General features: G+C 34.0%; 4 protein-coding genes across 11 annotated transcripts in view; 2 read left to right on the forward strand and 2 right to left on the reverse strand.

The window, feature by feature from the left end:
- Positions 1-7,071, forward strand: part of LOC100646835 — a 94,110-nt gene extending 87,039 nt beyond the window's left edge. The window contains exon 6 of the transcript XR_007225737.1: positions 6,104-7,071. The gene's annotated coding sequence lies outside the window, so the exon portion shown is untranslated. The remainder of the gene's footprint in view (positions 1-6,103) is intronic.
- On the reverse strand, positions 242-10,608 carry LOC100646594 (nuclear pore complex protein Nup98-Nup96). 7 transcript variants are annotated; one of them, XM_003398640.4, is made up of 28 exons: positions 10,326-10,464; positions 10,127-10,257; positions 9,783-9,857; positions 9,483-9,692; positions 8,935-9,177; positions 8,637-8,840; positions 8,225-8,308; positions 7,905-8,084; positions 7,648-7,775; positions 7,230-7,539; positions 6,827-7,010; positions 6,628-6,739; positions 6,386-6,526; positions 5,238-6,290; positions 5,016-5,159; positions 4,814-4,928; positions 4,575-4,718; positions 4,296-4,478; positions 4,039-4,215; positions 3,722-3,951; positions 3,385-3,631; positions 2,992-3,129; positions 2,628-2,898; positions 2,257-2,523; positions 1,859-2,179; positions 1,457-1,554; positions 1,063-1,309; positions 242-966 (listed from the first exon to the last, which is right to left on the reverse strand). In XM_003398640.4, the coding sequence occupies exons 3-28, from the start codon at positions 9,811-9,813 to the stop codon at positions 786-788; spliced, it is 5,643 nt and encodes a 1,880-aa protein (XP_003398688.2). In that variant the 5' UTR covers positions 9,814-9,857; positions 10,127-10,257; positions 10,326-10,464; the 3' UTR covers positions 242-785. The 7 variants fall into 7 exon arrangements, with proteins under 7 accessions (XP_003398688.2, XP_048266050.1, XP_048266049.1 ...); XM_048410093.1 differs by lacking the exons at positions 10,127-10,257; positions 10,326-10,464 and adding an exon at positions 10,488-10,608; XM_048410092.1 differs by lacking the exon at positions 10,127-10,257 and having other exon boundaries at positions 10,326-10,457.
- Positions 10,609-10,724: 116 nt separating this feature from the next.
- Positions 10,725-18,836, forward strand: LOC100646352 (phosphatidylinositol 4,5-bisphosphate 3-kinase catalytic subunit delta isoform). The gene is made up of 10 exons (XM_003398638.4): positions 10,725-11,607; positions 11,713-12,171; positions 14,772-15,203; positions 15,305-15,735; positions 15,875-16,168; positions 16,280-16,558; positions 16,685-16,954; positions 17,058-17,372; positions 17,456-17,918; positions 18,006-18,836. The coding sequence occupies exons 1-10, from the start codon at positions 11,464-11,466 to the stop codon at positions 18,135-18,137; spliced, it is 3,219 nt and encodes a 1,072-aa protein (XP_003398686.1). The 5' UTR covers positions 10,725-11,463; the 3' UTR covers positions 18,138-18,836.
- On the reverse strand, positions 12,173-14,634 carry LOC105666201 (protein Spindly). 2 transcript variants are annotated; one of them, XM_012313292.3, is made up of 7 exons: positions 14,485-14,634; positions 14,127-14,420; positions 13,728-14,031; positions 13,502-13,622; positions 13,125-13,434; positions 12,862-13,018; positions 12,173-12,790 (listed from the first exon to the last, which is right to left on the reverse strand). In XM_012313292.3, the coding sequence occupies exons 2-7, from the start codon at positions 14,384-14,386 to the stop codon at positions 12,272-12,274; spliced, it is 1,671 nt and encodes a 556-aa protein (XP_012168682.2). In that variant the 5' UTR covers positions 14,387-14,420; positions 14,485-14,634; the 3' UTR covers positions 12,173-12,271. The 2 variants fall into 2 exon arrangements, with proteins under 2 accessions (XP_012168682.2, XP_048266082.1); XM_048410125.1 differs by having other exon boundaries at positions 14,127-14,358; positions 14,485-14,620.
- Positions 18,837-18,946: the final 110 nt, after the last annotated feature.

The raw sequence follows: 18,946 nt of genomic DNA on the forward strand, positions 1-18,946 counted from the left end.
AGAGATGGTCGAAATGACCGTGCGCGCAAGCTCGGTATCATTGATTTAACGCCTATCTATATTTTCAAGCGCAGAGACAACTTCCTAGATCCCAAGGATTTTGGAAGCTCCAACGGTTTTTCCACCTTTATACCTCCTCACTTTCAAACGTAAACACATAATTAAAAAATAACCGTCTCGTCTTTCGCAATTCATCTAATTAAATAATCAATATAACATACTAATATTAAAATAAATAACATAATAGTAATATACTTGATTTATATTTTGAAAATACATACAATACAGAACGAAAAATTTTTCGAATGTTTTCTATAATTAGAATTAAAACAATGAGATAATGACATGCGTATTTTAATTGTCACTTTATAGAATTAAAAGCATCGTTCGAATATCTAAACTTACAACATTAACCGTGTCATTTTTGTGGTCCTTTTCCGCTTGTTATTTACTTATTTAAATATTTATAGATATAGATTATAATCTTAAGTAACAAATTAGCATGTATATATGTATATTTATAAACATTCTTAATTGTTAATTATAGAAGTTATAAATCTTAACTATTGAATGTATTATTGACGCTATCATTATTGTTGTTGTTGTTGTTGTCACTACCATTGTCCCAATTAATTGTACTACAATCTTCATCACCATTATCGTAGTTACAAATCATAAAATCGTTTCATGAATCATTATAATTATTATTACAAAATCATGAAAAAAGAAGTATTATCACAAATATCTATTTTGACCGAAAGAAGAAAATTGTTGATTTCCGCAACCTAATATATAATTTCATTCACGCACATATTAATGACAAAACGAAGCTCTTGTTGTGCATAGTCTTCCGGCAATGGTAATTGAGATACCAGTTGATATATCGACGTAGATTTATTCTCGTTCAGTTGTAACAAACTCCTAGCTAAATGTATCGTTCTCTTTGCAATTTCCGCTTGACAAAGCCTATCACAAAGAATAATCATATTCAAATATTAACGATTTACTAATCTTTTACGCTCTGTATAGAAAATGTAAAAGGGAAGAATTATAACAGTTTACCTATGTTTCGCAGTTAAACATGGAAATTGATTGATCTTGGAAGGAAGACTTGACAATCGTTGTTTTAGTGATTCCAATTTAGAACTTATTCCACGTGGATCGGCACTACGTAACAAAGATTCAACATTCATAGTTATTTCCATATATTCCCAGAGTAATTGTCCTTGATATGTCCAACCACTTATAGTGCTACTGCATTCTAAAGGAGTCAGTGGACGCAATAAGCTGCGCAGGTAATCGTAATTTTCTGAACAAAAATTGAAAATAAGTCATACATATAACTTTAACATAATGAAAATATTTATAATAACACAATAGAGAATAAACAAAAAGGCGTGACTTTAACATAACACGCTGTTTGAACATTAACTCATAATGAAACCGTTTATTATACCGTTTATTATAACATCTGCTGCTAAATATTCAATAATAATTTCATGTGCTTTATTCCACTGTTCTGCTTGAATAAAGTAGAAAGCTGCTTTCCCGTATCTGCAAATAAGAAAAAAAGATTCTCTTACATTGGGTTAAGAATTATACTAAACTCTATTATCATTAGAATTTCTTATCCAATTTACAGAGATTTAGATTTACCGGCTACGATTACCATCACAAACCGTTTCGTTCATAACTAAACACATGCAAATCAAGATTCCACGTAAAATCGTACCATGCGTCTTGTGTATTGCATTTTAAGTGTGAAATCTTCGCAACCATGCATTTACATTAGCGCGAAACGACGTTTGATGTGTAAACATGTACTGTACGATTAATATAGATCCAACTCTCCACTAACCTTTTAGCTACGTAACTTTTCACGGCTTTCGCATGGTGAATCCAAATCGAAGGTATACCCAATTCTTCTCGTAAAAACGTTTCTCGCTCGATAAAATCAGGACAATCACTAGCATCATCTATTTCGACATGTCGTTGCAATAAATTCATTACCGCAGTCTTCCTTTTTGCGGCATCTTTTAAATGTAACATTACGAATATAGCCCAATGCCAGAGATCATACGCTTCTAATTGTGTCGCAAAATTAACATGTGTCAAAATGGCAACATGTTCCGAAAGATGTGAATAACCCAAAGCTAAAAGTACTTGCTGCATCAGCCAACTGCGATCAAATTAAATTATTTCAGGTTACAAATTAAACTGAATTTGAAATTGCGAGAAAAGAAATTGATCCATTACCTGAGTCTGTAATCCATTGGATCAGCAGTATGTGTTGCTGGATTCAATAATTCACCCAACGTATGATTGCCAGTGCAAAATAACTTTAAAAGATGAAAACAGAGATCATATATTGGTTTCCCATTATTTATTTCAAGTTCGAAATTGTTTCCTTTGTATTCGGGTTTCGGTATCGACGTATAAACGTCATTTGTCTTGGTTGTATCAAAGGAGGCCTCGTAAATGTCTAATACGTCTCTTATAGAGGCAGTCGGAGATGAAAAATACCTTCACCATACACGAACGATATAATATATAGATATACGTATATTGTAATATTTTAATGAAAATAGAAAAAAGATTGTATCATGTTATAAAAATATGGTGTTTACCACAAATGAACAGCTAACGCTCTCTTCCAGTCAAAACCTTCACAGACATTGATTGGGCAATGTTTACTAGGTGGTTCACCCGCCACCAGCGCAAAAAGCTTGAGTCGATCTAACGAGAGGTTCTCATCAACACCTGCATTTTGCCATAATGCAATTTGCTGCTGTGTTAATACCTTTATTGGCATTCCACTGCACAGTTGCGCCATCAATAAGGCCAAACAATGATCACCCATTTCTCTTGCAATTTTACATGCCTCTTCTAATTCGAAAGCTGCGTTTTCAAATAGACGATGATAGAAAAATAAGTCGAAAAGAAGACAGAAATTCTATATAATTGCATACAATACGTATCAGGTACACATACCAGATAGTAAAAGCAATATCTTTGTTTCATAATTAATATCCGCATCCTCCAACACGAGAGTTTTTCGTATAACGTTTCTTAACCATTCCCCGATTGCCTCTCGCCGCGCAATTACGACGCTATGGTCTTCTGAATTTTCTAAAATAATGAAACAGACAAGAATATGCGCGTTACATATTCTACATAATTTCTGCTTGTATATCAGACGTATATCAGGAACAAAAAAATATATGAAAAAAAGAAAGCGGGGGAAGAAAGATTACAGATAGAGAAGGAAGGATAAACGAAAGAGGGGATGGAGGAAGAAATTATATTATATTTGAATTTGAATTATAATACATTTGAAAAATTAAACGATCAAGTAATATAAATTAACATACATATTATACATACCCGTGGCAACGTTTATATCAGGTAAATTTCCCCAAAGAGCTACACAGAGTTTCCAAACGTTAGCAACATAGGAAGCAAAGGAATCTGTGGCAAATTGTTCTGCAAATTCTTCGGCTAAACTACAATGTGCGTGTAAAGCCATGCTCGCCTTATTAATATCTGTATCTACGTCAAAAATTAGACAGTCTCCATCTGGATTCATTACACGATGTGACAGCTGAATTTTTAGATGACCTTCTATACTTTCCTTAAATGATGTTACAAAGAATGAAAATAAAAGTATAAATATTAAAATGTCTAATTCTAAATAATGTAAGTACTTAAAAATGAAACTTACTTTGAATGTCTTAATGCGTTCTTCGCCGGATCCACTACCACCCAAAATTTGTATACGTTGGACTATCCCAACGGATGTTGTATCTTCTGGAGAACGACCACATACGTAAGATCCAATTTGTTCAAAAGAATTATTTAATTGTACATCGTCAGCCTGTTTCTTCGTACTCAATGTAAGTAATGTTAAACCACGTCCCCAGCTTGGTTTAAACCTTCTTCCCATTTGTATGCCTAAATTAATACATAGAAATAGCATATAATTATTTACATTATTTACACGAATTCTTAATAAATACGAATATGATAAAAGCTGCTTACCAATATCAGCAACAGAACGAGATTCTAGTTTATGTATAATAGATTGTGATAACGGAATTACTTCAGAAATACATCGAAGAATTATAGTCACCGGAGTTATCGAAGGATCCGGCAAACCTTTTTCATATATCGTTGATGTCTTAGCAACGATGTCCATCGAGCGTTTCAATTTGGAATCTATAGCACAAATTGATTCCCTTGTAACTTGTACAATGTACAAAATATTAATCTTACATACATCATTAACCTGATATTACCTGTCTTCGAAAGGGTCGGTTCTTCATAAGCAATAGTTGGCGTCCGATGAATTGCCAAATTAGATCGTAACATTGGACTATAAATTGCTTCGTAGTTTTGATCTTCGTCTAATTTTTGTGGCGTATTGGTGAAACATCGCAAAGAACTTCTACGATCGGAAAGAAATAACGCGCGATTCGATTCTAAAATAGTAATAATATTCCAATGTTAAATAAGAATAAACATCATTATATAAATAAAAAAATTAATAATATAATCTTAACACGATCAGAGTTTACCTTGATCATAAGCCTCGTTAATCTCTTCGTCGCTGCCATCAAAGAAGCTGGCCTTCATTAATTGCAGTTTATGACTGTCTGTACCCAAAATGCGAGCATTCTCACCAGTTGGACTTATCGGTAGTTGTTTTTCACGATTCTGATCTATAGAAAAAGAATTTTTCGTACAGTATAGTAACAATAAATAAAATAGAATTATTCGTGATCGAATTGAATATAAAGTTATACATCTCACGCACCTGTTCTAAACGATCGGCGTGAGATAATTGCTTCCAAGAGAAATCCACGTGTATCTAAATCTGAATAGTCTGTATTCGCTGTTTTTAAATCATTGGCCTTGGAAGTATCTTTATTCTAATTAAAAACAAGAAATTGATTGTAAAAATTTGGATCGTGTAGGCACTCCAATTTTTGTGTAATTAACGAGTAAAACAGTCTTACTGAAACTACTTTTGATTGCTCCTGCTTGGTTGCACATTTTTGCTGAGTTGCACACAATTTTAATCTTTTCGTGTCATTCGCTGTAGGGACATTATTATCTTCTTCATCTGAATCGCTTAGGCCATATTTAGAAAAATGATCTACCTGAAACGATATATAACCATGACAGAAATATAAATATGAGAGTAGAAAGATTATAAAACTGTTTGGGATTTAAGCTACCTTAAAAACCCATGAACCTGTTTCAGGTCGATACTCTAAGAATCTAGTATCATGTTTCGCTGACACTCTTCGTAATTTTTCTTCGTAATCCATCGCAGCTAAACGATGAGGATCGGTAATAGGCTTATGTAGAGATTTATCGTGTGGCCATACTTGATCTAATGTAACTTGTGCTTTACGATTTAATCCTTCTCCGCTAGGTGGTTTCTTCTCATCGTCTGGATAAATAATGACTTCCTTATGACGAAAATGTACGATTTCGTCTAAATTCAAGCCATATATATCAAACGATTCAGGGAAATACACATTCCCATAATCTTCACGTCCAACAGTGAAGTTTGGTACAATACACGTTTCACCGCGAACATACTCATCTAATTTATCAAGCGGCGGAATTGTATAGTAACCAGCGCGTTTCAGCGTTACTTTAGCTGCATTTGGTTTCCAATTCGAAGTTTGTAACGTCGAAAAGGTACTATCGTCCAATTCTTGACTCGAATCAGAGTTTTGAGTCACAATGTCCGTACATGATTTATCAACGAGAGATGAATTCTTTAAAGACGTATCCACAGATGTATTAATTTCAGAGCACTTTTGATTTGATGAATTGGCGTTAGCATAAGGTCGCAATTCAGTAACAGTATTGTTTATCATTTCTTCGGACAATGCGTTCGGACTAGAAAATAGCGACCGTTGAGCCTCGTATGATTCTTCGTCTAAATTTTTTGCATTTCGTGGAAGGCTCGTTTTCAACCAAGACAAAGATGATCTCCGATCGTTTACTAATTGTCGATTATTATCTTGACTATGATTTTCTTTATCTACAGTTTCGATAGTTGTATTTTCAATATATGTATTTGTTACAGATGATTTCTCTTCTCCTTTTCCGGAAGATTGTAAGTTTCTCCCTACTGTTTGTGAACTTTCAGTAGGCGATGGAACTATTGAGTTCGATATGGATTTCGGACGTAGTACCAAACGCTTTGCATTTGGACGAGGCTGAAATGCTTCCGAGAGTGGATCTTCTTCTTCAAGACCTTCGAACATTGATTTCTACAAAATTTCATTACACATATATATGATACATGTAAGTTATGAGCGGAGAAAGTTCCAATTACATAAACATTCTTATTACATCGATATTTTACCTTAGATAATTGTGCAGGAGTAACAACTTTGGCCTTGATTTTCGGAGACTTATTATCAGCAGTAACCTTATACTGTTGACCATTCATTAATTTAGATGGCGCGTTTGCCGGTTTTAATAACTCTTCTGTTTTACCAGAAGCCTAAAATCATGTCATATTCGAATAATATTTATAAATCACTTAAATGTGCTTTAATAAGTTCTCAAATAAGTTCTCAGTCGTACATATTAAAAACTACTTACTGGTAAAAGATTTTTTAATAACGGTGAATCGCCGAAAGGTGCTGACACCAAGGCTAAAATTTGTTGATGCACCGGCACAGTTCCGGAACTTTTGACTTGGTTTGTAGTATTTCTGTGATGATAAGATACAAAACATATTAAAATACTTTCAATCGCGTAATCGATGTGAATAAAAATAGTCAAAAATTCGATGTAATACCCAGCTCCGAGTAATCCAGTCCCAATACCCGTTCCTACATTTGTATTATTACCGAAAGTTGAAGATCCAAACGAGCCCGATGCATTGAATGGTGCATTATTGCTACTGTTCCCGAATAAACCGCCTGATTTTTGCTGACCAAATAAAGTGGAGCCACTACCCAACATTAAACCCGTATTTGTACCTATAAAATAAATTTATATTCAACATCAATAACCGTTAACAATAAACGTTATACCTCACTATTTATTTGTTTCTCTTCATTTTTATTCAATTTACTATTCTATTGGAAAATTATATACAGATAAACTTTATAAAACAAAATAAATATAAGGCTACTGAAATTTGAAATTATCATAATGCATTGATAGTCACATTAAAGACTAGTATATAAATAATTTACCGAGTCCGGACGATGGTGTAGAAGTTGAACCAAAAGAAAATCCAGATGTTTGTCCTGCAGGCTTAAAAGGTGTATTAAACAACGAAGTGCCGGAATTTTGACCTGCAGTGAAACCTGGTGCAGTTCCAAAAGTCGATGGTGCAGTCGAACCGAAAGTCGAATTTACTCCGAAGCCTATCGTTCCAGTTGATTTAGAACAGAATAAAGGTGTACCCGTATTGCTCATTGGTGTTTGACCAAAAGTGGAAAATCCAGTGCTAGACGATGTGGAAGGTGCATTAAAAGCTGATTTGTTTTGGTTAAATAGACTCTGTAAGAAGATAAATATAAGAATGTTAACATCGATCAGATACAATCACGATCGATGGTTATGATTGATGATTAATGAAAAGTTTCTCTTATTTCTTCTTTGTATTACCTGATTCGGTTGCGTTGATCCAAATGCGGAGCCGAAAGCAGTGTTTTGACCCGTATTAATGCCACCGAAACCTGTACCAGCAGTTTGGTTAGTATTGCTGGTTGGAAAAAGTGGGGTTGGAGCTGCTGCTGTAGATAAAACTAGTTGTATTTTGCACATATAAACAATTTATACAGACGTGTTTACCGACACCGATTCTAAAGTGGCATTAGCAACAACGAAAATTACCAATGGTATTTGAAAAATTAGATACTTACTACCAAATGGTTTATTCTGGGTATTAGTACCAAACAGGTTAGTGCTTGGAGTAGAATTAAAAGCAAAATTATTTGTTGTTGTTGTCGAGGGTGTACCAAAAGTACTTATAGGCTTTCCAAATAGACCACTTGAGCCAGACTGTGTGGTCGCTCCAAAACCAGCGCTCATTCCACCAAAGCCTAATTTAAGATATGAAACAATTATCGAGAAGATAAACAATAGAAATAGTACAATTTTAAGAATAAACGTTAAGCTAGTTAGTCCTGAAGTATAACATCTAGTAAATATGCAATAACTAATTTGCATTAGAATATTTTACCCGTTGTTGCAGTACTAGTACCTGCCCCTGCATTACCAAAAGGTGAAGGTTGTGCTGGTGCACCAAAGATTCCTGTACTGGGTCCTAAGCATCAAAGGAAATACAAATAACATGATATATGTAGAATTCGCGTACTCGAATAGAGAACACAACTCATTTGGTTAAAACTCTCTCGCTCATCAATAACACAGCACTCTGATAGAGTCCATCTTATAGAATCAGTTAAATCTTCACGCGACTCTATGAACCAACTGCGCATACTAACACACGTGCACACGCACAGCTTCGTATTGTTCGCAATCACTCGACATATATAATATCATGTATAAGTATCAGGAGAATATTATTATAGATATGTAATAATTTAAATTAATTGAATTATACAATTACAATAGATCGTAATAATTTTTACCTTTTCGTCCCACAGAATAATCTTCGAAACGTAACTCTTCGTAAGACTTTGATTCATATTCTTTCATTGTCGCAATGCAACAATGTCTCACCGATATAGTATGAGATATACCATTCTTGGACATGGAATCAGTAGTAATCATAGGAGAAAATTTAACGACAGTACCAGTTATACTTGTGGTTGCTGTGTTCGTATTGCCAAAACCTAGAATGAGATTCTTCTCAAATCTGTCTTTCTAGATCAAATAGTAGAATAGATTTTTCTTATAATTTATATAAACTATAAATTATAAACATACCAGGTGTTGCACCAAATAAATTTGTATTTCCAGTGGTACTGCTTTGCCCAAAAGGTGTGGTTTGCTGAGTTGATTGTTGGGGTTGCCCAAATAAATTTGTACCAGATGTAGTACCAAAACCAAATCCAGCTGGTTTATTTGACTGACCAAATGCTGACGTTGCAGTGTTTGTACCAAAAAGATTTGTACTTGCATTTTGCTGGGAGCCAAATAAATTGGTATTCGTATTTGTTGTACCAAACCCTATAGAAAAGAAAATTTTAGTATAACAACAATTCGTTATCTGATATTTTCATTTACACAGATAAAATTCGATCATATTGCAAATCAAGAAAAATATATAGACATAACAAAATTTAAACTTTTACTATATTCATTATGTTGATCAAATTAATAACTGTATTTAAGGATCAATAAAAAAGACAAAAGACAGTATGTTGATAATTATAAATCAATGCTAACAAAATGATATTTTATATTTTTTACAAATATTTATATGGATAAATACTTTTGAATTACAGCTAGTAGAATGATCTATGAATCGCTACCTCCAAAAGATGGTTGAGTAAATGCAGGTGGAGTTGTAGTATTGCCAAACAAGCCACCAGTGGTAGAACCTGCAGGCTTTGAACTAAAGAGAGAAGTATTGCCACTGCCAAAGACTGGTGTAGCACCAGAACCAAAACTTGTTGTAGTAATTGGTTTACCGAACGCAGATTGTCCAAATGGACTGGATTGCGTTGGTGTATTAAAACTACCTACAATAAAGATGAATTAAAACAGGATTTACATAAGGACATAAAAGAAAATAGGGAATACAAATTACAGATATAATTGGTTTTACTTACTAAAAGAGGTATTTCCAGTTTGACCAAACATGCTTAATAGGTGGATCCTAATTTGTTTTTAATATTTATTGGCACCTGCAATATAATAGTAAATAAAAAAGTTCAAAACAAATATTTCGAAATAATAAAATCCATCGTTACATCGGATTCAAATTTACTAAAGCTATAAAACAATATATTAAATAATATATACTCAAGTATTATTATAAATTTTGCTGTATTTTCTGAAATTTATTAACTTGATGAAATTAAAATGTGATACGGAACTGCACAAGATTCACGCGCGATAACACTATGATCTCTATTTTCTTTCTCTTTTCTCCTTAGAACGTTAAGAAAGTTACCGTTAAGATGCCAGAAGTAAGAATAAATTGTCATTCACTGTAATTGACCATCTGTCGAAGAATTGTTATGAGTACATTAAAATCGTCTGTTACAATTTTATGAAACGAAATCTTCTCAAACTGTACATCTTCTAAAATTTGTTTTGATACAAATAATTACTTGATAAAGAGGTTACACAAATGAAATTTTTTATATTACCAAGAATTCAACAAACGATATATGAAAAGCGACAATATATCGTTTCGCGGGATTCATACGTTTCAACTACCTCGATTGCTGATTATTGATACTGAATTATAGACACGTAAAATTCGTAGATATCACGTAAGTGCGTATAATATACGTAGTAAAATGGCAAACCTCGAAAGTCAATCGATAATACAGTGACGATATTATAATTTTCATACGAATAAATCGGTAACCAGCAGGGTAGACAAAATAGAAGGTAAAAAGGTTCTACAATTAGTATGTCACATTTCACGTTGATTGATCTGTATTTAGAAACTTTTTTGTCAAATTGAATTAACAAATAACAACATCTAGAACTTTTTTAATTCGGAGCCAAGTAGGGACTTTTACATTATTATCGTATATTTATGTTTTTATTTTGTATAGTGAAATTAAACAATGATCAATATTTGGACTAGAAATATTGTATTATGATATGAGATTATTAAATTAAATATACAGTAAGAAGTATGAGTTAAAAGGCATTATGAAGAAGTTAAAGAAACAGCATCATAGAATCCGATTGAAATGAGACCCAATAGAAAAAGAGACTAATTTTGCTTTGATATACACGTATATACTGAAATGTACGTGTAAGTAGGTGGGTAGAATGCATTTATAAAAATAATGGCTGACTAGTAGTGTATCGTACACAGAAAGAAGCGATTGTATGGACTTTAGTTGTGATCCAAGTCGAACAAAGTTACATTTTGTATTAAAGCACACAATAGATATCGATGGACTGAACTTTACAAATACAATCGATAATAATTAGTAAAAAAACCAAGCAAGTTTGCTATTTAGCCTCAGTATACAACTTTACGAAATTCATAGTTGAATAAAATTTACAGTCGTATGTATGGCTGTAAAAATGAAGAAAAAGATCCATAGAAAAGATATGTTGATCGTATGATTGTTTTCTGTATTATACAGCTTGTTATCAAATGTTTCAATGAAGTCATATTGCTTAAAAGAGAAAGGATACTTTCGGTCGCGATGCGACTTGCACGATACATTTCGTGTTTTTTTCTTCAATTAATTGCATTTGAGCTACGGTTCTTTGTATTTTATTAAATTTTTCTACATCCTAAAGAGAAGATTTAACACGATGGTACATATACCGAGTGTGTATACTTACAATTTTTGGGCAAAATCACCCACGGAAGTTGTTGAACTAACTTGTTTAATGCCAAATGGGGTCGTTATACCCTTAGAGACTAATCGCAATATCACTTTGGCTGAAATTAAAGAGGTAGGTCAAAAATTTAATAAAGCATAACAAGACTAATATTGTTTTTTTATATGCTATAAACAAGAGTAACTTAAAATATCAATGTCAATATATATTTTTACACAGGACCTCTGGGATGAAGCCAGCAAATATCCTCTTCATGGTACATTAAAAGATGCTCCGTCCTATGTATTTTCATGTATCAACTCTAATGCAGAAGCAGAAGAACTACGAGATGAAACAAGACGTTTATGTGATATAAAACCATTTTGTTCTGTGCTTAAAGTTATAGAACGTGAAGGTGTTAAAAGCGATAGAAATTTAGATTCCCAAATTGGTCTTCTCATTGGAAAAGGATTACACGAGTTTACAGCCTTAAAGAATTCAGAAGTGAATGACTTCAGATGGAAAATGAGAGTTTTAGGAGATGAAGTTGCAATGGCAAGACAAAAGAAGTCTTGGATGGAAAAAGTACGTTACCAGTTTCCTACCCGATTAGCACCAACTGCCACAATACCAAAAAATATTGAATGTCGGTTAAAAGATGGGAATATCGTTCTTGTCACTAAATTTGAGAATACAGAGGTAAGATAATAGCTGCTTTATTACGTTTATTGTCACTTGTATATAAAAATTAAAAAATATTTCTCTATATCGGGTATGCATGTTATATAACAAATTTTTATTAATCATTGAAATTAGTTGGTATGTAAACAACAGGATATTCATGTTCTGTTGTGCTTGGTGAGACCTTACTCTTCTTAATGGCTGTATTCTCCACAGAGTGGAAAGGTTTGTTCTCATCGTTATTAGTACTTTGGTTATGTTCAAATTTGCATGATTTTTTTGGTGTAATAATCTTGACTTTTACATCACTGCTAGTACTGTTGCTATTTTCTTTGTCTGTTAATTGTTTGTGGGTTTTATATTCTTCTGGATTCTCAATTGAACAACCAGTATGCTCAATTTCAAGAGAATAATTTAATGGAAGTGCATGAGCAGAACCTTTTATTCTTTGGTTAGAAGTCGATTGTTTTTCGTCAATTGTTGCACCAGTATTATACTTATGTGTGAGATCTTTGAGTACATTTGAAACTTCATGTTCTGCCCTATGTGTGAGATCTTTGGGTACATTTGAAATTCCATGTTCTGCATCATTCATAAGATCTAATCTCAATTCTGCTTGCATAGCGTACATTTGAACCTTTAAAAATATAAAAATGGTTATGCAAGATCATTCTCATTTCTATAGGCACCAAAAATGAAAACAATTACCTCCAAAGATGAAGCTTTGTAACGCCAATAATGTAATTGTTTAGTAATGTTCATTTTTGTTTCTTCTTGCATCAGAAGTTTTGTAGAAAGATCTTCAACTTTTATACGAAGTTCTTCCATTTCTTTTTTCTGAGTATCTACCAGAGATTGAAAATACCTACAATTTCAAAAATAGAAACAAGAAAGTACAGAAAGACAACAACGAACAAAAACATATTGATTATTGCAGAATTTCATAATATAATTTGGTTAACATTTTGTACCTAAAAGATGTATCGTTACAATTCAATTGTTTTGAATTACTATTTTTCTTAATTTCAATCTTCAATTTGTTTTCAAGATCTGATATTCTACTTTTGTATTTCTTAACTAATTCTTCATTTTCTGTAAATGTATGATCTGCGTCATTATCCAACTTCCTAAGTGTTGCAACACGTTCTGTTCTCAGTTTTTTGATTTCCATAATTTGTGATTTACATATGCGTTTGAGTTCCATATACTTTTCACGTAATACATTCATTTTATTCATTACATTCTGCCGACGATCTTCAACTTCAGCAAATATTGAATTGCCTGAGAAAAAAGTGAGTTAGATAGTCTGCGACAGTAATGAAATTGCATAATTTGCATCAGTGCTTACCTTTGTGTGATTTACATGTAGGATCCATTTGAAGTGATTCCAGCTCTGTACGTTTCAAAGAAAGCTCTGCGCGAATTTCTTCCAAAGTTTGATCTTTCTCCGCTAGTTGTTCTTTGATACTCTATCGATAGAAAAAGGATTTTACATTTTATTTTATGAGATTTACGATCACAGGTATAAATAATTTAATTTTCAATATCAAATACATGAATAATTCGCTCCTCACTCGAGTATAATGTTCATAATGGTCGCATCGAGATTTTAATTCAGCGATCGACTCTTCCGCGTATTCATATTTCTTCCTTTCTTCCTGTAGTATCGATAAAAGTTCATCGACGCGTTTTTTTAAGGAGATGTTGTCTGTTTCGAAAGAAAGATTTTCGAATTGATCTACGATAACAGCTTCGCATTCCGTCTTTATACGTTGATCAGCACATTGTCGTAATTTTTCAATTTCTTCCGCTTGTTGCTCTAATTTCGTTTCTAGATTCAAAATTGTGTTTTCATACTCTTTCGCGAGAGTGCGATGTCTAAAACGAAAAACAAATAGAAAGAATAGAAGAAGAATCTAGCAAAAAGAGATTAACAAACGATTGTTTACTACATAGAAATTTCGTATATTTACTTTTCATCGACTTTTAAAATATATTGTTTTTTTTCGGAAATTCGTTGATCATGAGAACGTTCAAGTATTTCATTTGCCTCATGAACCTCTCGTAGCATTGCTTCGTTTACTCGAAGTTTTCGTTTTAGATCATGATTTTCTTGTCTGCATTTTTCGTATTCAGCTTTTAATACGTTATAGGAACGACTCTGATTAAGTATCTCAGAATCTTCGATATATTCTTCATTGCACTCTTCATTCATTGAATTTCGTGACAACATAATTAAAGGTTAAGTTCCCTTTTGTACATTCAAACTTAAACACGACGAACGTTATTGAAAACTCAACATTCAGCACACGCACACGTTGTTTATCTTACCTAACCAATTCATTGTTGTTTCTTTTCAATTACAGTTGGTACGTAAAAAGCACAGACCTCTGTTGTTGATATGCTTTTCTTTTCTGTTTCAATTTCTTTTCTCCCTCTCTCTTCATCTGTCCCCCTCTTTCCACTTCTTCGATCCTTGTTTCCGTTATTTCCGGTTCCGTTCCGCCTGTACATTAAAAGGCGGAATATTTGAATCTAAACGTTAAAAGACAAAAGCTATTTTATCTTCCTAAAAGACATATGTACAATATTTGCGTGCAACTGCAATCTGATTTCAGACGGCCTTCACATTTCAAATACCACATACTACAACGCCATATCAGTTATTGGTATCTATTTTAAATAAACGAGCAAACACTTTAATGTCAAAAGGACACCCAAACGATTTTACTCTAAAGGTTTGCGGACAGGAAGAGTATTTAATTGGAGATTATCCTTTAATACAATTTAGTTATATTCAAGATTGTTTGGCGAAAGATATTACTCCTACATTGGTTACTCTAAATAGAGATAGTGTCTCTGTTGATCAAGAAAGTACTGCAGAGAACGTAGAAGTGGATACCTTACAGCGTACAAGGCCTTCCTTTTCTACGTTAACTCTACGTAAGAAGGGTAAACATATATCTGCTTGGAAAATAGAGGAACCGTTTGTTTTTACTGTGAATGGTATATCACGATTAAACTGCGATGCAGCCCATCGTACCGTTGAGGTATAAATCACGATTCGGTAATCGGTAAACGTGACTCGTTTCAAGATATCATCTTTTACAGCAGCTGATTTATATTTCTTCTTTAATTCTCGTTTCTACAGATTGGCCTTCAAGCTGGTCTTTTTCATGGTGGAAAATCTCTGTGTGAAAGCCAGAAGACTAAAGAAACTATTGTCAGTTCCGACGGAAGTTGCGAATGGGAGGAACCGTTGAGGTTTGATATAAAAGTGCGGGATATACCGCGAATGGCTAGGCTGTGTTTTGTTCTATATGAAATTAGTAAGACTGCGAAAGGACTGAAAAGTCGTAGACTAGTTAAAGATACCAAACAGGAATTTTTTATAAATCCATTATGCTGGGCGAATACAACCATATATGACTTTAAATCTCAATTAAAAACGGGAGCAATGACACTTTATACATGGACGTATGCCGAGGACATGCAAAACGACGATCTTCTGCATCCTCTCGGAACGGTAGTCTCAAATCCCCATATAGATAGAGCGGCTGCTTTAATGTTGACATTTCCAAAGTAAGTAAGTCTTTTTATTCTTTCTTTCTCTTATTTCTTCTTTCTTCCTTTTATTTTCTGAAAAATCTACGTTTTTATACTCCGCTTCCGTCATCCTATATACATTAGAGTTGTTTGTCTGTTTGTGTATTTCTATTAGTTATGGGAAAGACAAATCCGTTCTTTATCCAACTCCGGAGAAAATGGTGGAATATGCGAGAAAGTTACGGGAATCATCTGCCGAACGTTCGATCCAAGAAGAACCTGATCAAGAATCTGATGTCGGTAAGCTTCAGCAACTCGAGCAACTTCGATTATTAGCGGATAGAGATCCACTACACGAGCTTCACGAGCAAGAACGAAAGATAATGTGGACATTAAGGCATCACTGTCTTCTTGAGATACCCACGCTGTTGGCCAGGTTGTTGCACTGCGTGGAATGGAACGATCATAGGTGAAAATCTAAATATTCGAAATACCAAATGATAGGAGTTATTTTAACATCGTCCATTTTCATAGAAAAAGAGAACGTTTAAATCTACTTTCCGATTCTCGACGTATACAGGGAAGTAGCTGAAGCTACGGCGCTGGTGCAACAGTGGCCCAAATTACCCGTCGAAAAGGCACTTGAATTATTGGATTATGCTTATGCTGATCAAAATGTTCGAAGTTTTGCTGTGCGTTGTTTAATGGATGTCAGCGACGAAGATTTGAGCCTTTATCTATTGCAGCTGGTACAAGCGTTAAAACACGAAAATTATTTATCTTGTGAACTGACGGAGTTTCTACTGAGACGCGCTCTTAACAATCGAAGCATTGGTCATTTCTTATTCTGGCATCTTAGGTTGGTATTGTATATTTTCCATTTGTATTCGATTCGTTTCTTTCATTTCGTACTCGTCGTATTTCTTCGAGTTCACTTATATCTTATATAATCATTTATTTCTCTTTTATGAACACTTTTTGCTAGATCGGAGATGCAAGTGGGTTCTGTATCGGTTCGTTTTGGTTTAATATTAGAAGCGTATTGTAGAGGAAGCCAACAGCATATGCGATCGCTCTTTAAACAAATGGAATGTTTGGGCAAATTGAAATGTGCTTCTGAACAAATAAAACAGCGAAAAGATCGGAAAGCCACGTTACAAGGATTTCAAGAATTTATTCAAGAACCTCATTGTCAAGATGCGTTGTCAAACGTTTTAAATCCATTGGATCCAAGTTTTCGATGGAAACGCATCAAGTAAGCTTTTGCATTAAGATGATACGCAGAAACTTGAATTCATTATCTTAAGTAACTTTATTATTTACATTGGTCTTTTTACAAAAGTATCAATCGTTTACAGAATCGAGAAATGTAGAGTAATGGACAGCAAAATGCGGCCACTTTGGTTAGTTTTTGAAAATGCTGATCCGTTCGGTGATGATATTTACTTGATATTGAAACATGGAGATGATTTGAGGCAAGATATGCTTACGCTGCAGATGTTACGAATCATGGATAAGCTGTGGAAAAAAGAAGGTTTGGATTTACGTATGAATCCTTACGGTTGCATATCAACGGAAAATAGAGTTGGCATGATCGAGGTGGTTCTAAATGCAGAAACGATTGCAAATATTCAAAAGGAAAAAGGCACTTTTTCGGCAACTGCTGCTTTTAGGTATATTCAAATAGAGATATTATGTATCTTTACGACACACAATCTGTATTATATTCTTCAAATTATTTTTGTATCATTATTAGGCGAGGATCTTTACTTGCTTGGTTGAAAGACCATAATCACACCGAGACAGCGTTGAATAGAGCTATCGAGGAATTTACTTTAAGCTGCGCGGGTTATTGCGTGGCTACGTATGTTCTCGGAATTGCGGATAGACATTCGGACAATATAATGGTGAAGAAAACCGGTCAATTGTTTCACGTTGATTTTGGTCACATACTTGGACATTTTAAAGAGAAATTTGGATTCAGGCGTGAACGCGTGCCCTTCGTGTTGACCAATGATTTCGTACACGTGATAAATAAGGGTCAGACAAAGAAGGGTCAAGCAGTTGAATTTCAACGATTTCAGAGTCACTGCGAACAAGCTTTTCTCGTTCTACGACAACATGGAGGTCTAATATTATCATTGTTTGCTATGATGATATCAACGGGATTACCTGAATTATCATCGGAAAAAGATCTTAATTATTTAAGAGATACTCTGGTACGTTATCAGTTTTTTTTCTTTCCTTCTAAACTTAGAAAGAGTACATGTGTTAGCTAGAGGTTTGATGCGATTGTTCATAAATAGGTACTTGAGATGTCTGAAAGCGAGGCACAAAAACATTTTAGGAGTAAATTTGATGAAGCTCTTTGTAATTCGTGGAAAACTTCGTTAAACTGGGCTTCTCATAATATGTCGAAAAACAATAAAACGACATGAGCGGAGCAAAATAAAACAAACTGAAACGAATGAATTCGATTGGCACACGCTTATCGACGAACAAGTGCCATCGTATCATTCAAATGTGCAAAACTTGATTTGGATGATGAATGATTCTTCACGGAAAGAATATACATGTTTGCTGCAAAGAAGAGACGCAAACGATGGAATGATTAGACAGATTTTGTTGATCACCAGCAACTATTTTTCTCGTTGCCGTATAACCGTAACGCGTGCGCATCCTCTTATCCCCACGCCTCCTCTCTGACTCCTTTTCTTTCCCTCTTTATTTCTTTCTCTATATTTCATACGCATTATGACATACTACGCACGCACAGGCGTTCGATTCTTTATTGTACATTTATATGCTACACCCCCCTTTTTGCCACTTATGATAAGTGGACGGAAAATAGAAGCGAAATACGTGTATAGTACATATCATTGGTTGACATTGCGATCGCAGGATTCTCATAAACAGAAGATAAGCAGGCGTTACTTTGAAAGGAATGTTTCAAGACAATTCGCTCGCCTGACAAGATTGTTGCAGTATCACGGCTGTGCTATTCTACCAGCAGTCTTATAATCTTCCGATTGTAACAAAGAATGGTCAAAGGCTTGGAATAAACTTTGAATAATCCACGAAATTTCTGAATCCTGGAATACTATTGTATCGATTGTAATAAACGAAGTTATTCTTCATCTTCTGTTTTCCTTCTTCGTTATTCGAACAACCTTTATAAAAAGACCTATGAAATGTCTGTTTTACAGTATTAAATTATTTCACTCTAACCGAATATAAACAGAAAAGC

This window comes from Bombus terrestris, chromosome 11 (genome assembly GCF_910591885.1).
Source record: "Bombus terrestris chromosome 11, iyBomTerr1.2, whole genome shotgun sequence".
In the NCBI taxonomy this organism is placed as follows: domain Eukaryota; kingdom Metazoa; phylum Arthropoda; class Insecta; order Hymenoptera; family Apidae; genus Bombus; species Bombus terrestris.

Excerpts from the sequence above, each read along its gene's own strand:
- LOC100646594 (XM_048410093.1), bottom strand. The coding sequence starts at position 9,813 with ATGTTTGGTCAAACTGGAAATACCTCTTTTA. Across the intron at positions 4,216-4,295 it reads ACCGACCCTTTCGAAGACAG|ATTCCAAATTGAAACGCTCG; the intron begins GTAATATCAGGT and ends TTTGTGCTATAG. Across the intron at positions 3,632-3,721 it reads AACGCATTAAGACATTCAAA|GAAAGTATAGAAGGTCATCT; the intron begins GTAAGTTTCATT and ends ACATCATTTAAG.
- LOC100646352 (XM_003398638.4), top strand. The coding sequence starts at position 11,464 with ATGGTACATATACCGAGTGTGTATACTTACAATTTTTGGGCAAAATCA. Across the intron at positions 16,169-16,279 it reads GTGGAATGGAACGATCATAG|GGAAGTAGCTGAAGCTACGG; the intron begins GTGAAAATCTAA and ends CGACGTATACAG. Across the intron at positions 17,373-17,455 it reads TCGGCAACTGCTGCTTTTAG|GCGAGGATCTTTACTTGCTT; the intron begins GTATATTCAAAT and ends TATCATTATTAG.
- LOC105666201 (XM_012313292.3), bottom strand. The coding sequence starts at position 14,386 with ATGTTGTCACGAAATTCAATGAATGAAGAGTGCAATGAAGAATATATC. Across the intron at positions 14,032-14,126 it reads ATTTTAAAAGTCGATGAAAA|ACATCGCACTCTCGCGAAAG; the intron begins GTAAATATACGA and ends TTTTCGTTTTAG. Across the intron at positions 13,019-13,124 it reads TGTAACGATACATCTTTTAG|GTATTTTCAATCTCTGGTAG; the intron begins GTACAAAATGTT and ends TTGAAATTGTAG.